The sequence below is a fragment of the Chiloscyllium punctatum genome, chromosome 40 (assembly GCF_047496795.1).
Source record: "Chiloscyllium punctatum isolate Juve2018m chromosome 40, sChiPun1.3, whole genome shotgun sequence".
Taxonomy (NCBI): Eukaryota; Metazoa; Chordata; class Chondrichthyes; order Orectolobiformes; family Hemiscylliidae; genus Chiloscyllium; species Chiloscyllium punctatum.
The window spans coordinates 23,637,073-23,653,876 of NC_092778.1; the positions used below are offsets into that span (position 1 = coordinate 23,637,073).

General features: G+C 44.7%; 1 protein-coding gene across 1 annotated transcript; it reads right to left on the reverse strand.

Annotated features, from left to right (window-relative positions):
* Positions 1-401: 401 nt before the first annotated feature.
* mrps34 (mitochondrial ribosomal protein S34) lies at positions 402-13,384 on the reverse strand. Its single transcript, XM_072559480.1, has 3 exons — positions 13,028-13,384; positions 1,982-2,024; positions 402-792 (listed from the first exon to the last, which is right to left on the reverse strand). The coding sequence occupies exons 1-3, from the start codon at positions 13,343-13,345 to the stop codon at positions 500-502; spliced, it is 654 nt and encodes a 217-aa protein (XP_072415581.1). The 5' UTR covers positions 13,346-13,384; the 3' UTR covers positions 402-499.
* Between the last annotated feature and the right edge of the window lie 3,420 nt (positions 13,385-16,804).

A 16,804-nucleotide genomic window follows, 5' to 3' on the forward strand; every position in this document is an offset into this window, starting at 1 on the left:
TGATAAGTTGATGGTTTTAGATAGGTGTGGTTTGCAGTGGGATTTCTCAAAGGTTCATTTTGAATCCATTACTCTTTGTAACTTGTTCTAGACTTGTTAAGAGCACAGAATTGTAGAGTTTGCTGATGATAGCAAACTTGGAAAAGATAACGATCACAATGAGGATAGTTATTGGCTTCAGGGTGACTAGACAAATTGGAAACAAGCATGGAAGGGTGGAGGGCAAAGGAAAGAAGTGTGAAATATTAGCCCTGGTTTTCTTTGCTTCGCTGGGGAGAGCACTTGGTAATGCAGTAGAGAAACAGGGGATGGGGCAAGCTCTAGCCAAAAGTATGTGAGCAGTCGTGCTGAACCAGCTGGTTCTTTTCCTGCCTGTCAACATGCATGTGTTTAAAGCTTAATACAAAAAAAAATGATTTTATTATATACATAACCATCAAGACAAGTTACTGGAATCAATAACACTCAGTTTGTCAGTAGCTAGGAGTAATCCAGGTTCTTATACTGGTGTTCCCACTGCTTCTTTCTTCAAATCCAGATTTTTAAAGTAGTCCTTTGGAAAGTGGCGATTTCTTTCTAGATCAACCATAGGTTCCTCTTCAATAGATTTGCCAGTTTTCTCTCTCTGAGCCAGTATCATGGCACGAAGCAGAGGAGGATAAGGGACGTAGCGAATACTTGTTTCTGGAACAGGCGTGAAGCTCTTGAAAGCTGCTTCTTCGTGTTTTGGAACCAGGCGCCAATCATGGTACATGACTTTATCAATTTCTTTCACTGTATCTTCAGTTTTCCCTATTTGCAAGAGAAAACAAAAATTTTGAAAATATAAATCTTAGAGGTTCAGTAAACAGAAATGTCTGTTTGAGGCATGTGCACTATTACTAACAGTACAATAGCATCATCTCGGTCTTCCTTTTCTTGGTTTTCCTGAATCGTTTTTGGTCTGTCCATCAAACCACTTCCACTCAATCTTACAATATTGTTATGAGGACTAAAACGGTGGTTCAACCAGAATAGCAGGAGGCTTGTTACCAAGATGGAAGGTCTGAGTTGCGGAGAGGCTTGGACTTTTTTGTCTCCCCTGGAGAACAGCTGGCTGTAGGGTGACCTTATAGAGGTTTATACAATCATGAGGGACTAGACAAGACTTCCTACAGTGTAGAAACAGGCCCTTTGGCCCAACAAGTCCACACCAACCCTCTGAAGAGTAACCCACCCAGATCCATCTCCCTCTGACTAATGCACCTAACACTATGGGCAATTTAACATGGCCAATTCACCTGACCTGCACATCTTTGGACTGTGGGAGGAAACCCACACAGACACGGGGAGAATGTGCAAACTCCTCACAGACAGTCGCCCAAGGCTGGAATCGAACCTGGGATCCTGGTGCTATGAGGCAGCAGTGCTAATCACTGAGCCACCGTACCGCCCAAAGATTTAGATAAGGTGAATAGCCAAAGTCTTTTCTCCAGGGTATGGGGTGTCCAAAACTAAAGGGTATAAGTTTAAGGTGAGAGGGGAAATATTTAAAAGTGAGGAGCAACATTTTCATATAAAGAATGATATGTATATGGAACAAGCTGCCAGAGGAAGTAGTTGAGGCAGGTACAATTGTGACAAATAAAAAATATTTGGACAGTTACAATGGATAGGAAAGTTTAGAGGGATATGGGCCAAACGCAGGAAAATAAGATAGTTCAGTTCAGGAAAGCTGGTTGGCATGGATGAGTTGGGCTGAAAGCTCTATAGCTAACTCGAGGTGAATACACCCAAATAATTTCCATTCCAGAGATTGTTTACATCCTCGCAAGGCCTCCTTCGCTTTCTCCATCTGGCCTCCCTCTCTTTTAAGATGTGCCCTTTCTAGATTTGCCTTCTTTCCTCAGCCCCCTCATTTAACACTAACAAGACGAATTCAAGTCCATCACTGTTCTCCCATAGTTTTCTGATCAACTAGCCATGAAAGCTGAAGGTTTACCTTTGAATGTTAGCATTCCCCATGCTTTTCCATGGTCCATATCCTGAAAAGAGAAACAGCTTCAGTTTCATTCCAGCAACTTTCATCCTTTATTGTCATAAAGTTTGGATGATTATTTAAGATGGTGCAAGGGACAACTAAAATTTCAAAAACAGGAAATTATACAGATGACAAACTAGAAGCCTAGATTTGACAGGATGCAAAGTGTGGTATAATTATGCATCTTTTAGCATACTTTCCACATTCAATTGTTTTCCACTCAAGAACTAGGAGTAAGAGTTAGCCTTTCAAGTACTCATGGTTGTCCTAAGTGCAGCCTCAATTCCTGACTACCCATCATCACGCTTGCCTGTACCATCACCATTATCTTATCCATTGACAGGGAACTGTTGGCTGGGCCAGCATGTATTGCCTATTCCTAGCCGCCCTTGGTGAGCTGCCTTCTTGAACCACATTTGCTGTAGGTAGACCCACAACACTGTTAAGGAAGGAATTCCAGGATGTTGACACAGTGACACTGAAGGAACGCAGATATATTTCCAAATTAGGAGGCACCCCCATTAATTTGTTGTCCATGTCTTTTTAGATAGTAATGGTCCTGATCTGACAGATGCCTGTTTCAGGAGCTTTGAAGAATTTCTGCAGTGCATCTTATAAATGGGACATTTAATGTATTCAAGGGCGATTAGCAGCACTCAGTCAGTCAGTCTCCACTACTCTTTGTGGCAAAGAATGCCAAAGATCAAAGATCCTCCAAGACAGGAAATTTTCCCATACCCCTGTAAAAGGCAAAGTGGATTCAAGAGTCTGGTTGGTCTGTTTCTGTACCAGTTAAAAATTACATTATATAATTGAAGCTATGTCATTCTTTGTAATTTTTGGCAAGTCTGGAGGAGGATTGTGAATGGTCTTAATCTGCACAATGCCTGACCCCCAATGCTTCTTACATGTCACATTAACAATTAAGAGTATTAGGTAAGAATTTTCAAAAGTTGATTGAGGATGTATGTTCGCAGGTAAAGGGACAACTGGAAAATGGAAGTATTCAGAAATGGGATGAGAGTCCAGAGATAATATGTTCTTGTCACGGTGATGGATAATATTGGTATGTATAGGGACTGCTGGATGAGTAGAGAAATTGAGGTTTTTGCCAAGAAAGGGAAGGAAGCATACAGCAGGGATCGAGTGAATCCCTCAAAAGGATATAAAGGCAGTAGAAGTAAAAATTTAGAATGATATCAGGAGCGCAAAATGGGAATATGAAAAATCCTTAGCAAACAGGGTTAATGAGAGTCCAAAGGGATTTGACAAATACATTAAGGACAAAAGGGCAACTAGGGAGACAATAGGGCCCTCAAAGATCAGCAAGGCTACCTATATTTGGAACCGCAGGAGATGGACGAGATACTAAAAGAGTAATTTCCATCAGTGCTTCCTGTGGAGAAGGACATGGAAGATATAGAACGTGGGGAAATAAATAGAGAAATCTTGAAAATGTCCATAGACGTCATAAAACACAAAGGTGGAAAAAACCCCAGGACCTGATCAGGTGTACCCTAGAAGTCTGTGGGAAGCAAGGGGAAGAGATTGTATCATCGATAGTCACAGCTGAGCTGCCAGAAGACTGGAGGTTGGCTAACGTGGTGCCATTGTTTAAATAAGGCGGTAAGGAAAAGCCAGGGAACTATAGACCGGTGAGCAAGATGTTGGAGGAAATCCTGAGGGTCAGGATGAACATGTATTTGGAAAGGCAAGGACTGATTAGGGATAAGCAACATGGCTTCCTGCATGGGAAATTGTGTCTCACTAACTTGAGTTTTTTGAAGTAACAAAGAGGATCGATGAGGGCAAAGCAATTAATGTGATCTCTATGCCCTTCAAGATATGCAGGTGCTGGTGTTGGACTGGGGTAGCCAAAGTTTAAAAAAAATCACACAACACCAGGTTATAGTCCAACAGATCTATTGGAAGTACAAGCTTTCGGAATGTTGCACAAGCCACTTGACGAAGAAGCAGCGCTTTGAAAGCTTGTATTTCCAAATAAACCTGTTAGGACTATAACCTGCTGTTGTGCAATTTTTAACTATATGGAATTCAGTATGGCGATCAACTTGGTTCCTCATGGTAGACTGATTAGCAAGGTTAGATGACAGGGAAAACTAGCTATTTGGATGCAGAACAGACTTGAAGGTAGAAGACAGGGGGTGGTGGTGGAAGGTTGCTTTTCAGCCTAGAGGCCTATAACCAGTGGAGTGCCACAAGCATCGGTGGTAGGCCCACTGCTTTTCTTCATTTATGTAAATCATTTGGATAGGAACATAGGAGATGTAGTTAGTAAGTTTGCAGATGACACCAAAATTGGAGGTGTAGTGGACAGCAAAGGTTACCTCAGAGTACAACGGGATCTTGAACAGATGGGCCAATGGGCTGAGGAATGGCAGATGAAGTTTAATTTAGACAAATACAAAGTGCTGCATTTTGGAAAGGCAAATCAGAGCAGAACCTTTAAGGTCCTGGGGAGTGTTGCTGAATAAATACACCTTGGAGTGCAGATTCATAGTTCCTTGAAAGTGGAGTTGAAGATAGCTAGGATAGTGAAGGTGGCGTTTGGTATGCTTTTCTTCATTGATCAGAGCATCGAGTATAGGAGTTCGGAGGTCATGTTGTGGCTGTACAGGGCAAGGGTCTGACCACTTTGGGAGTACTGTGTGCAATTCTGGTTTCCCTCCTATACGAAAGATGTTGTAAAATTTGAAAGGGTTCAGAAAACATTCACAAGGATGTTTTCAGGGTTGGAGGGTTTGAGATATAGGGAGAAGCTGATTTAGAGTCATAGAGATGTACAGCATGGAAACAGACCCTTTGGTCCAACCCATCCATGCGAACCAGATATCTCAACCCAATCTAGTCCCACCTGCCAGCACCTGGCCATATCCCTCCAAACCCTTCCTATTCATATACCCATCCAAATGCCTCTTAAATGTTGCAATTGTACCAGCCTCCACCACATCCTCTGGCAGCTCATTCCATACACGTACCACCCTCTGCATGTAAACGTTGCCCCTTAGGTCTCTTTTATATCTTTCCCCTCTCACCTCTAAACCTATGCCCTCTAGTTCTGGACTCCCCGACCCCAGGGAAAAGACTTTGTCTATTTATCCTGTCCATGCTCCTCATAATTTTGTAAACCTCTATAAGGTCACCCCTCAGCCTCTGACGTTCCAGGGAAAACAGCCCCAGCCTGTTCAGCCTCTTCCTATAGCTCAAATCCTCCAACCCTGGCAACATCCATGTAAATCTTTTCTGAACCCTTTCAAGTTTCACAACATCTTTCTGATAGGAAGGAGACCAGAATTGCACGCAATATTCCAACAGTAGCCTAACCAATGTCCTGTACAGCTGCAACATGACCTCCCAACTCCTGTACTCAATATTCTGACCAATAAAGGAAAGCATACCCAACGCCTTCTTCACTATCCTATCTACCTGCGACTTCACTTTCAAGGAGCTATGAACCTGCACTCCAAGGTCTCTTTGTTCAGCAACACTCCCTAGGACCTTACCATTAAGTGTATAAGTGCTGCTAAGATTTGCTTTCCCAAAATGCAACACCTCTCATTTATCTGAATTAAACTCCATCTGCCACTTCTCAGCCCATTGGCCCATCTGGTCCAGATCCTGTTGTAATCTGAGGTAACCCTCTTCGCTGTCCACTACACCTCCATGAAGTGTTGGAGGCTGAGGGATGACCTTATAGAGGTTTATAGATTCATGAGGGGCATGGATAGGATAAATAAACAGGGTCTTTTCTGGAGGGTGGGGGAGTCCAAAACTAGAGGGCGTAGGTTTAAGGTGAGAGAGAAACAATATAAAAGGGACTTAAAGGGGCAACTTTTTCATGCAGAGGGTGATGTGTGTATGGAATGAGCTGCCAGAGGAAGTGAAGAGGTTGGGTACAATTTCAACATTTAAAAAGGCATCAGGATGGGTAAATGAATAGGAAGGGTTTAGAGGGTTATGGGCCAAATGCTGGCAAATGGGACTAGACATATATAGGATATCTGGTCAGCATGGATGTGTTGGACCAAAGGGTCTGTTTCCGTGCTGTACATCCTATGACTCTAATTACAATTTGCAATTCAGTTTTTCGCAACTGCCTCAAATCACAGACCCAATTCATGCTCAACTAAAACTTACTGACCTTAACACTAACTCAATTTCTCTTTCCTGATCTGCTGAGTAAGAACATCAACAGTAAAATTCCTCTAGTGCACAATAATATTCTTTGGTTAGTCTTTCCAAATAGGATTATTTCAAATAAGAGCATCGGGATTAGATTGCTCTCCCAAAGCATTTTTAATGCCAAGAGTTTGGTTTGTACATATAAGCTGGTCTCCTTCCAGAGAAGCAAATCCTTCAGGGATAGCATAGAATCCAAAACAATGTGGATCACTGGCAGCAGTAAGACTGGTGCATAGATTCAGTCTCTGCAGAGTATTACTGCAGAAAATACTCAGTGAACATTCCACTATACTATACCTTTAAACTATAACATCTCCAACTATGATGCATGAAGGCATCAGATTTCTTTCCACTGAGAATGGTGACAATAAGCTTAATGTTTTGGCAATTCTGCATTCAGTAGACATCTTGCAAAATAACCTTTTAAAGTGAAGTTGTGTACTTTTAATAAACTAAATGATTCAATATATGTAGGATTCCTCAGCATAGGAATATTTTAAAACCATCTTAGAGAAAGGCCCCGTACAAGTAGCAGATGAAGTGGGGAGACTGTTGTCCCAGAGACAGAATGACTGACCACGCAGGATCAGCAAATCTAGATTCTGGATTAGTGGTGCTAAAAGAGCACAGCAGTTCAGGCAGCATCTGAGGAGCAGTAAAATCGACGTTTCGGGCAAAAGCCCTTCATGAGGAATACAGGCAGAGAGCCTGAAGGGTGGAGAGATAAGTGAGACGAGGGTGGGGGTGGGGAGAAAGTGGCATAGAGTACAATAGGTGAGTGGGAGGGGGAGGGGATGAAGGTGATAGGTCAGGAGTGGATAGGTGGAAAAGAAGATAGGCAGGTAGGACAGGCCATGGGGACAGTGCTGAAGTCCACATTGATGCCCTGGGGTTGAAGTGTTCCGAGGCGGAAGATGAAGCGTTCTTCCTCTAGGCGTCTGGTGGTGAGGGAGCGGCGGTGAAGGAGGCCCAGGACCTCCATGTCCTCGGCAGAGTGGGAGGGGGAGTTGAAATGTTGGGCCACGGGGCGGTGTGGTTGATTGGTGCAGGTGTTCCGGAGATGGTCCCTAAAGCGCTCTGCTAGGAGGCGCCCAGTCTCCCCAGTGTAGAGGAGACTGTTTCGGAAGCAACAGATACAATAAATGATGTTGGTGGATGTGCAGGTAAAGCTTTGATGGATGTGGAAGGCTCCTTTAGGGCCTTGGATGGAGGTGTGGGCGCAGGTTTTGCAGTTCCTGCAGTGACAGGGGAAGATGCCAGGATGGGAAGGTGGGTTGTAGGGAGGCGTGGACCTGACCAGGTAGTCATGGAAGGAACTGTCTTTGCGGAAGGTGGAAAGGGATGGGGAGGGAAACATATCCCTGGTGGTGGGGTCCGTTTGGAGGTGGCGGAAATGTCAGCGGATGATTTGGTTTATGCGAAGGTTGGTAGGGTGGAAGGTGAGCACCTTCCTTATTACAGTTGGAGGGGTGGGGTCTGAGGGCGGAGGTGCAGGATGTGGGCGAGATGCGTTGGAGGGCATCTTTAGCCACATGGGAAGGGAAATTGCAGTCTCTAAAGAAGGAGGCCATCTGGTGTGTTCTGTGGTGGAACTGGTCCTCCTGCAAGCAGATACGGCGGAGGTGGAGGAATTGGGAATATGGGATGGCATTTTTGCAAGAGGTTCCTCCGCTGTATCTGCTCCCAGGAGGACCAGTTCTACCGCAGGAATTGCAAAACCTGCGCCCACACCTCCTCCTTCACCTCCATCCAAGGCCCTCAAGGAGCCTTCCACATCCATCAAAGTTTTACCTGCACATCCATCAATATTATTTATTGTATCTGTTGCTTCCGAAGCGGTCTCCTCTACACTGGGAAGACTGGACGCCCCCTAGCAGAGCGCTTTAGAGACCATTTATTTATTTTAGGTCCTGCCACCCTAAGAATAAAGTTGGTAAACTGTCACTGCGCTCCCTCTGTAGCAATATCCTTCCTAAAAGAAACGAGACCAAACTGCACACAATATTTCAGCCCACTAACTCAGTCTGTCCAAATTACAACATCTCTGCATCCATCTCACAGCTCATTTTTATTCCCAATTTTCTGACATCTCCAAATTGAGAGATATTATGTTTAGTCCCCTTATCTGAATTATTAACATAAATGGTGAATAGCTGGTTCTAGTCTCAATCCCTGCGTCTCCCACGTGTCACTGACTGCCATTCAGAAAAAGTCATTTATTCCTACAGGTTGTTTCCTATCTATTCATCTGATACACTTTAAATTTACACACTGATCTCTTGTGGAATTTTGCCAAAGCCTTCCAAAAGTCCAAGTAATCCACATCCACTGGGTTCCCCCAGTCAACTCTCCTAGTTACATCCTTAATGGATTCTGATAGATTTGTTAAATTATGTCTGATTCCCCACTGTTTTCTAAATGCTCTGTAATAAAATCCTTGATAACTGACTTTAGCATCTTCTGTGCTACCAGCTGGTCTATAATTCACTGTTTTCTTTATACCTTCCCTGTTTAAATAATGGGGTTACATTCGCTACCCGCCAATCTGTATGAACAGTTCCAGAGTCGAAAGAATCTTGGAAGATGACCACCAATACATCTACTACTTCTAGGGCCACTTCCTTAAATATTAGATTATTAGGGTCTGGGCATTCATCAGTCTATAATTCAATCAATTTCTCCAACATCATATCTCTACTAATACAGATTTGCTTCATAGAATCCCTACAGTGTGGATGCAGGCCACTCAACCCATTTAGTCCACATTGACCCCCCAAAGAACATCCCACCCTGAGCGAACTGCTATCCTACACTAGAATAGGAGCAGCGCTTCAAAGGTTAGTGCTTCCAAATAAACCTGTTGGACTCTAACCTGGTGTTGTGAGATTTTTAACTTTGTACACCCCAGTCCAACACCAGCACTGCCAAATCCTGTAACTCTGCATTTCCCATGGCTAACCATGGTCAATTTAATACGGCCATCCCCCCTAACTTGCATATCCTTGAGACAATGGGCGGAAACCCACAGTGACAGGGAGAACACACACACACTCCTGAGGGTGGAATTGAACCTGGGTCCCTGGCACTGTGATGCAGCAGTGTTAATCCCAATTCCTCCATCTCAGTGAACCATGCTCCCCAACATTTCTGGTACACATCCTCCTTTGTGTAGACAGAAGTATGAATTTAGTTTGTCAGCCATTTCTTTGATTCCCATTATAAATACCCCTGTTTCTGACTGTGAGGGAACATCTTTACATATCTAAAGAAACTTTTATAGCTTGTTCTTATGTTTCCCGGAAGCTTACTATTAAATTCTATTTTCCCTGTCTCGATCAATCTCTTGGTTCTCCTTTGTTGTCTTCTAAACTTATCCCAATCCTCAGGTCTACTGCTTTTGCTTGTATGCTTTTTTTTGCATCTAGTGCTCTCTCTAGCATCCCCAAGTCATGGTTGAGCCACTGTTAGTCAATCTTTCACATCACATTTGCATGAATGTTCTTCACAAGATTAAGGGGTATAGCAATTGTGCAACATTAAATGGGATAAACTGAGACAGGTTTGTTCCTTCATCTTAGGGACGGTGCACTTATTTTGCACCCACAGCAACTTTTTTTTTACAAATCATCTGTTTTAAAAACATACAGGGATATATAGACCACTGTAGCAAAACTAATCAATATTTTAAAGGCTGCATGTACATCCTACGTAACATGCTCTGGAGTGGCCTGAGTTGGTGTACAGCAAAATAGGTATTTCTTCCTTAATGTGGCTTTTATATAGAAAGTTAAAGCTCGATGCCACAAAGGTGCAGTTAATTCAGCCACAGTAGCTTCAGGACTGGTCGTGATCTTTAACCATGTTTTGATCACCTGCCTTAGCTGTCTGATTGTGCTCCTTCAAAGTGCCTCGTGATAATCTATTGCATCAATGGTGCTATGCAAATGCCAGCTGTTGTCATCCTCAGTTCTGCACATTCCAACCTCCTCCACGTTTGCACAATTGTTTGGAAGTGTTTACAATTGGCTTATAAATACTACAGATTTAATTGAGAAATAGCCACAGAGCTCTTGCCAACCCCGCAAGCAATGATTGTGACATTTTAATTGAATGGGAAAGCAAACATCCCAAAATAGAAACACCCAGTCACATCAAAAGCACGTGCTAAAATTTAGGACTGTCACCAGGATTTCTAAATTAAAACTTGTTAACAGAAATTCCCACCCACTTCTGTGGGTGAAATAGTTACGCCAACGTGCATTTATATAGCACCTTTCATGTGCAAAACATTCGGGTGTTTCACAGGAGCATTATCAACCAAAAAATGACAGCAAGCCAAAGGAGGTGATTTTACGACGGGCAGCCAGAAGCTTGATCAAAGAGGTAGGATTTGTGGAGGGGTTAATGGAGGTATACAGAGGTCGAGGCATTTAAGGAGTGATATCCAGAGCCTTAGCCTCAGATAGGTGGGAGCCACAGCTGCCAACAGTTCAAAGACTGAGTGAAACAACAAACAGGGAAGGAGCATAAGACTCCTGGGAGGTTTATATAGTTATGAAAATTCACAGATAGAGAGGGAAAAAGCCACGTTGGAAGTGAGACTGAGAAAGGTATATATGGACTGAAAGACAATGTAACTGAGTAGGGAACGTGTTGGTGTGAAAGTTTTGGAATAGAAGGATTTTGGAATAAGTTCAAGTTACATCAAGTTAAAGAAACAGGTAAGCTCGGGAAGTTAAAGGTAAGGATGATACTTTCAGCAATGGATACGGAAGAAGTAGAAGAGTGTGGTGTTAGAAAAGCACAGATGGTCAGGCAGCATCGGAGGAGCAGGAGAGTCAACAGCAGCATGTGCCTGAAACGTCGACTCTCCTGCTCCTTGGATGCTGCCTGACCATCTGGGCTTTTCCAGCACCACACTCTTCGACTCTGATTTCTAACATCTGCAGTTCTCACTTTCTCCATATGGTAGAAGTAGGCAATGTTCTGGAATGTGAATACTCTGATTGGAAAATATGAAATCAGAAGCTCGGCTCCAGAAAAATAGGACACCAATATACTGAACAGCCCACCACAGGATCATTGCTTCCCTAATATCGCCAAAAGAGAATACAGATGTGAAACAGGAGGGTGACCGTGGGACAGCTGAATTGAAAAGATAGACAGCAACAAGCGCCTCTGATTGTGACTGAATAGGCAAGAGTGAAACCAGGTAAAAGATATCCATTCAACTTGACAACAGAGAAGGATAGTGGTGAATATTGTCAAAGGTTGCAGAGATTTAGATGGATGAGAAGTCATAGATACTCAGGTGTCATTTGGACTTTGAATAGGCACTTCTATATACTAGAGCAGGAGAGAGAAACCACACTGAATGTCTAGGCATGGTTGTATAGGAGACAAGCAGATGTAGAAGCTTAATCATTGAGCAGGTTTGAAACACAGAACCAAAAAATCCAAGCGATCTGGATATGTTTTGGGAAAGTGATACTGGAGTAAGATGATCAGCCATGACCTCACTGAATTGTGGTAGGGCTGAATGGCCGACTTGTGTCATGTTCTTAAAGGAATTAGGAATTCTCATAATGAGGTGGCCAGTTTTGGCAGAGGAGAGGAACGGGGCCTCATATTGAATCCAGCAAAATATGGATATTGAACATACGAAATACAAACACTGGACCATTGGGCCCTTCAAGCCTGCTCTACTATTCAAAAGATCACTTGCCTGATTCCACATTCCCACCTACTCCTAATAATGTACCAATCCCCTGTCAAACAAAAGTCTATTCATCTCCAAAAGAGAAGATGAATGACGATGTTGGGTTTTGAGCCCAAGGAGTAAAGGAGGTTAATTAAACACAGAGCTTTGGTGATGCTCAGCAGATCTGGCAGCCTTTCACAGAGAGAGAAACAGTTAACATCCTGAGCGCACTTTACGAAGAAGTCATATCAGACATGAAACATTAAGCTTGCATGTCCATCTCTTTGGAGATGCTGCCAAACCTGAATTTTTCAAGCACTTTGTTTGCATTTCATATCTCCATTGCTTCCAGTACTTTGCATTTATTTCATTTGAATGTCTCCAACCTTCTAATGTTTGAGGTCAAGGTCCACCTGGGATTAGACTTCAGTGACACCCTTTCTTTCTCCCTTCCCCTCCTCTCCCACCTCCCAGGATTGTCTTTATTCCCTGAACACCATACCAGGGAGGCTCACCTTCCTATGGTGGGGGCTGCAGTCCTGACCACAGAGGAATACGCCAAGTTAGGTGTCATCTCCCACACTGGGGCAGGCAGCCTTGGCCTGGCTATCAACTTCCCTTTCGGGGGTGGCGGGTTCACCCTGACTGAGGTGTCACCTTGCCAACCAAGAAGGGAGCACCTTCTGACCTGGGAAATACCGCTACCCAGTGGGTGGGGTTAAGGGGCAGGGTTGAGGGGACAGAGCAGGGATGAAGAGGCTCAGGGCAGGGTGGCGATGGGGCGGGGCAAGGTGGCGAGGCGATGCCGGGTAAGGAGGGGGCGGGGCCGGGTAAGGAGGGGGCGGGACGGGACAGGAGGAGGGGGCGCGGCGAGGCGGGGGCGTGGCGTGGCGAGGGGGGGTGTGGCAGGGGGTGCGTGGCGTGGCGAGGGGGTGCGGGGCGTGGCGAGGGGGTGCGGGGCGTGGCGAGGGGGGCGGGGCGTGGCGAGGGGGGCGGGGCGGGGCGAGGGGGGGCGTGGCGAGGGGGGCGTGGCGTGGCGAGGGGGGGCGGGGCGAAGGTGTGGGAGGACACAGTCTGACCTCGGCGTGAGGGTATATTCTGACCTGGGCGGTGTAATCCACCTTGACCTTACTGATGGTCCAGTAGCAGGGCTGGTCGTAGGCCATGAGCCAGGATTTCCTGGTGACCAGGCGGTCAATGCCGAACAGGGGCAGGCGGTTGAGGAGCTGGAAGAGGCGGCTTTCGGTGCGGATGTCGCGGTGAGCCAGTATCGGCAGCTTCTTCCCGCTGTACGGCCGTGTCATGGTCTCGTAGTCCACAGCGAAGCGCTCACTGTCCCGGGGCCGATTCTTGCGGGCCCAATACTCCCGCACCTTGCGGGCCATCTCCGCGATGGGGCGGATCTTCTTCTTGCGGGCCATGATCCCCGCGTACAGCCGACCGGAAATGTGCCACCGTCACACCAGTCCCCGTGCTTCCCTCAAACCCTTCCGCCACTCCACAGCTCTCCACTTTGGTTCCGCCCCTCACAGCAGCTTTAGCTTCAGACAGAGACACATCTCTCCAAAACTTCATGTTCACATTCACCCCCCCACCCCCAATGATAACATAGATAGTTTGAAAAAAAAAACCCCAAAGTCTACTAAAACAAACACCCGAAAATGCTGGAAACATTCAGGTCAGTTCATATTGTGGAGAGAGAAAGTTGTGTTTAAGAGGATCCAGGTGTTTCCTGTGGATCATTCAAAATAGATTTATTTTTGAAAGTGCTGTGTCGTCAATAATTTAACTTTAAACAGGAAGGTATCGGTGAAAAGTTAGTGTTAGGTAGTTACCAACGATGATTTGAATTTTCTTCGGAGGGTAGGTGCTGATTGGATGGGCCGAATGGCCCCTTTCTACTAACTTGTATGGATTCTGTTCTATTTGGCTAACCCTGACAGGCAGAGCTAGTGGTCGTTTTCTTTTATTGCCAGAAACTGGCTTTAAAATTAGTTCCCCCCCTCCCCAGCTTGAGGGCCATCCCTTGTTGAGTTTAATCAGATGGTGGCTTGCCCAGTCCTGCCCTCAGAGGTCTCATATGGCATCTGGCCATCAGAATGAGTAGAACCTTGGAATTGTGGTTGGGAGTGGTTTGGTCTATGGTAGGGGTAGAACCAGCAGAATGACAAGGGAGGGTAGAGAGGGTGGAAAAAAGGCAGGACCTGGGAGAAGAGGTGAGGCTGTGGGGTAACTGAGGGATCAGAGGGCTGACTTGGAAGAAGGACTTGGAGATGAAAAAGGGAGTAATCTGTAGGTTTGGAAGGGAGGCATGAGGATTACATCAGAAAGACTGAAAATAACAAATGTTGGAGATCACAGCTGAAGCTCTGATGAAGAGTCTTCTAGACTCGAAATATTAGCTTGGATACTGTCTGACCCACTGATCTCCAGCATTTGTAGCTATCACTATGGATTCCAGCATCTGCAGTAATTTGTTTGTAGGTGGGTCAGAAAGAATTGGGCAGAGAAACAGGAGGAGCAATGTGGGCAGGGTGGCAGGTGACAACATGAAGAGGGAACTTTCTTCTCTTCAAGGAACTTAAATAGAGAATGCAGGTTACAGGTACCTGCTGATAATAAGTTGTAGTCACACTACGTTTAATCCAATCAAATAACTGCGGAATACTGTATTTTTGATCAAATCTGCATTTGAATATTTAGACATAATTAAATAATTACATTACTTCTACTTATTTTTAATTCAACAACAGATTAGTGTAAATTAAATGAAAACAAGTGTCAAATTTGAAAGGGTCATGTCTGATAGTTATCTGGCCAGTAAAAGAAGCCAAAGATCTTAAAGGAAGCTTAGTCACTTAATGTAAGGTAATATTTCTGGAGTGATGGTGTATCTTAGTGCCCCAGTATCCACCGGTCCCAAAAATGTACAGATGGATGCAATAGTCTCCCTCTGAAGGGACACCTATGCACAGATACAGATTCAGAAGGAGGTAAGCAAGCAGGTTGATCGATCTCTCTGTACCTGTTGTTGGCCATCTTAGTCAGGTCCAGGAGTGGTTCCAGGAAGAAATCTCTCAACCTGCTGTCTTCCTCCACATCAAGTGGACAATGTTCGGGAGTACAGGACTGAAGTGTAACTAGAAATTGAGGGAGCAGACCTTTCAGGTAATGGAAGAGGTCTGCTTCTCTTTTTCTACACATGTGTCTCTGGACAGCCAATGAAGGCTGGGAAGTGAAGATTGTGCAAGAGCAGCCTGCACAGGAAACCTTGCCACGCAGAGTGGAATGACACGGGATAGGAATTTACAATTTCTCTAATTTCACAGTTAGTGAGAATTTCATTATGAGTGAGGGTCAGGATGTAGCACTGCCGATGCCTCATATCATCTCTGTCAGACATGCCACAGAGCAAAAGACTTTCTGCAGAATCTCAGGAATTCTTAAGGGATCATATATAAAGCTGTTTTATCATTTGTCAAGTCTCCCATCCATGATCTCCGAACAGAACTTAAGAAGATCAGTTCACACCGCCTCTCTTCTATTACCAACATACATTTTCTTTTACAGTGGATGCCTAAAGTGCTCAATCTCACCAGCAGGCTTTAGAATTGCAATGTAAATGTTATCTACAGTCACAGTGACCTAAAGAGTCTGGACTATTGATGTTCTCTGCAGTACAAAGTCTGCATCTGTTGTCTGATCTGTTGTAGCACGCTTTAGTGGTTGCAATGCGTTGAGGTGTACAAGACTATCGTTTCCTAGGTACCTTGCTGCAGTCTCACCACTCCCCTGCCCTATTTATCTCTTAGCCCCCTTCCTCCTCCACGTTCATGATGAAGAGCTTATGACTGAAACACTGATTCTCCTGCTCCTCAGATGCTGCCTGACCTGCTATGCTTTTCCAGCGCCACATCTGACTCACCAGCATCTGCAGTCCTCAGTTTCTCCTAGTGTACAAAACTAGTCAGATCAATAGAAATACAGAAAATAGGAGCAGGTGTTGGCCATTCGGCTCTTCAAACCTATGACACCATTCAATATGATCATGGCTGAGCATCCAACTCAGTGCCCTGTTCCCGCTTTCTCCCATGTTCTTTGATCCCCTTGAGCCCTAAATGCTATTCTAAAACAAACTATTCATTGTTTGGCTTCGGTCACTTTTAGTGGTTAGAATTCCACAAGCTCACCACTCTGTGGGTGAAGACATTTCTCCTCTTCCCAGTCCAAAAGTCCTGGCCATATCCTTAGATGTTGACCCCTGGTCCTGGACTACCCAGTCATTGGGAAGATTCTTCCTGCATTTACACTGTCTAGTCCCGTTAGAATTTTCTATGAGATTCCCCTTCCCACCCCCGCAACATTCTTTTAAACTCCAATGACTATAGTTCTAACCAATTAAATGTTCAAATATCAGTCCCATCATCCCAGGAATTGGTCTAGTAAACCTTTGTTGTACTCCCTTCATAGCCAGAATGTCTGTCCACAGATAAGGAGGCCAAAACTGCTATTCTACTCTAATGCTCTCAGTATAAAGGCTAATATACCATTTGCCTTCTACATCACCTGCGATAGTCTTGTACACCTCAACATGCTTACCTTCAGTGACTGGTGTAGAAGGACACCCAGGTCCCAATGTGCCTCCCCTTTCTCCATACCTGTATATCCCCACTCAGATAATAATCTGCCTTCCTGTTTTTGCTATCAAAGTGAATAACCTCACATTTATCAGCATTACACTTCATCTGTCGTGCACTTGCTCACTCACTAAATTTGTGCAATTCACAGTCTGCACCCTCCCACTGAGCTTTGTGTTGTCTGCAAACTAGCAGAGACTACCTTTAGTCCCCTCATCTAAATTATCGATATGTATTGTGAAT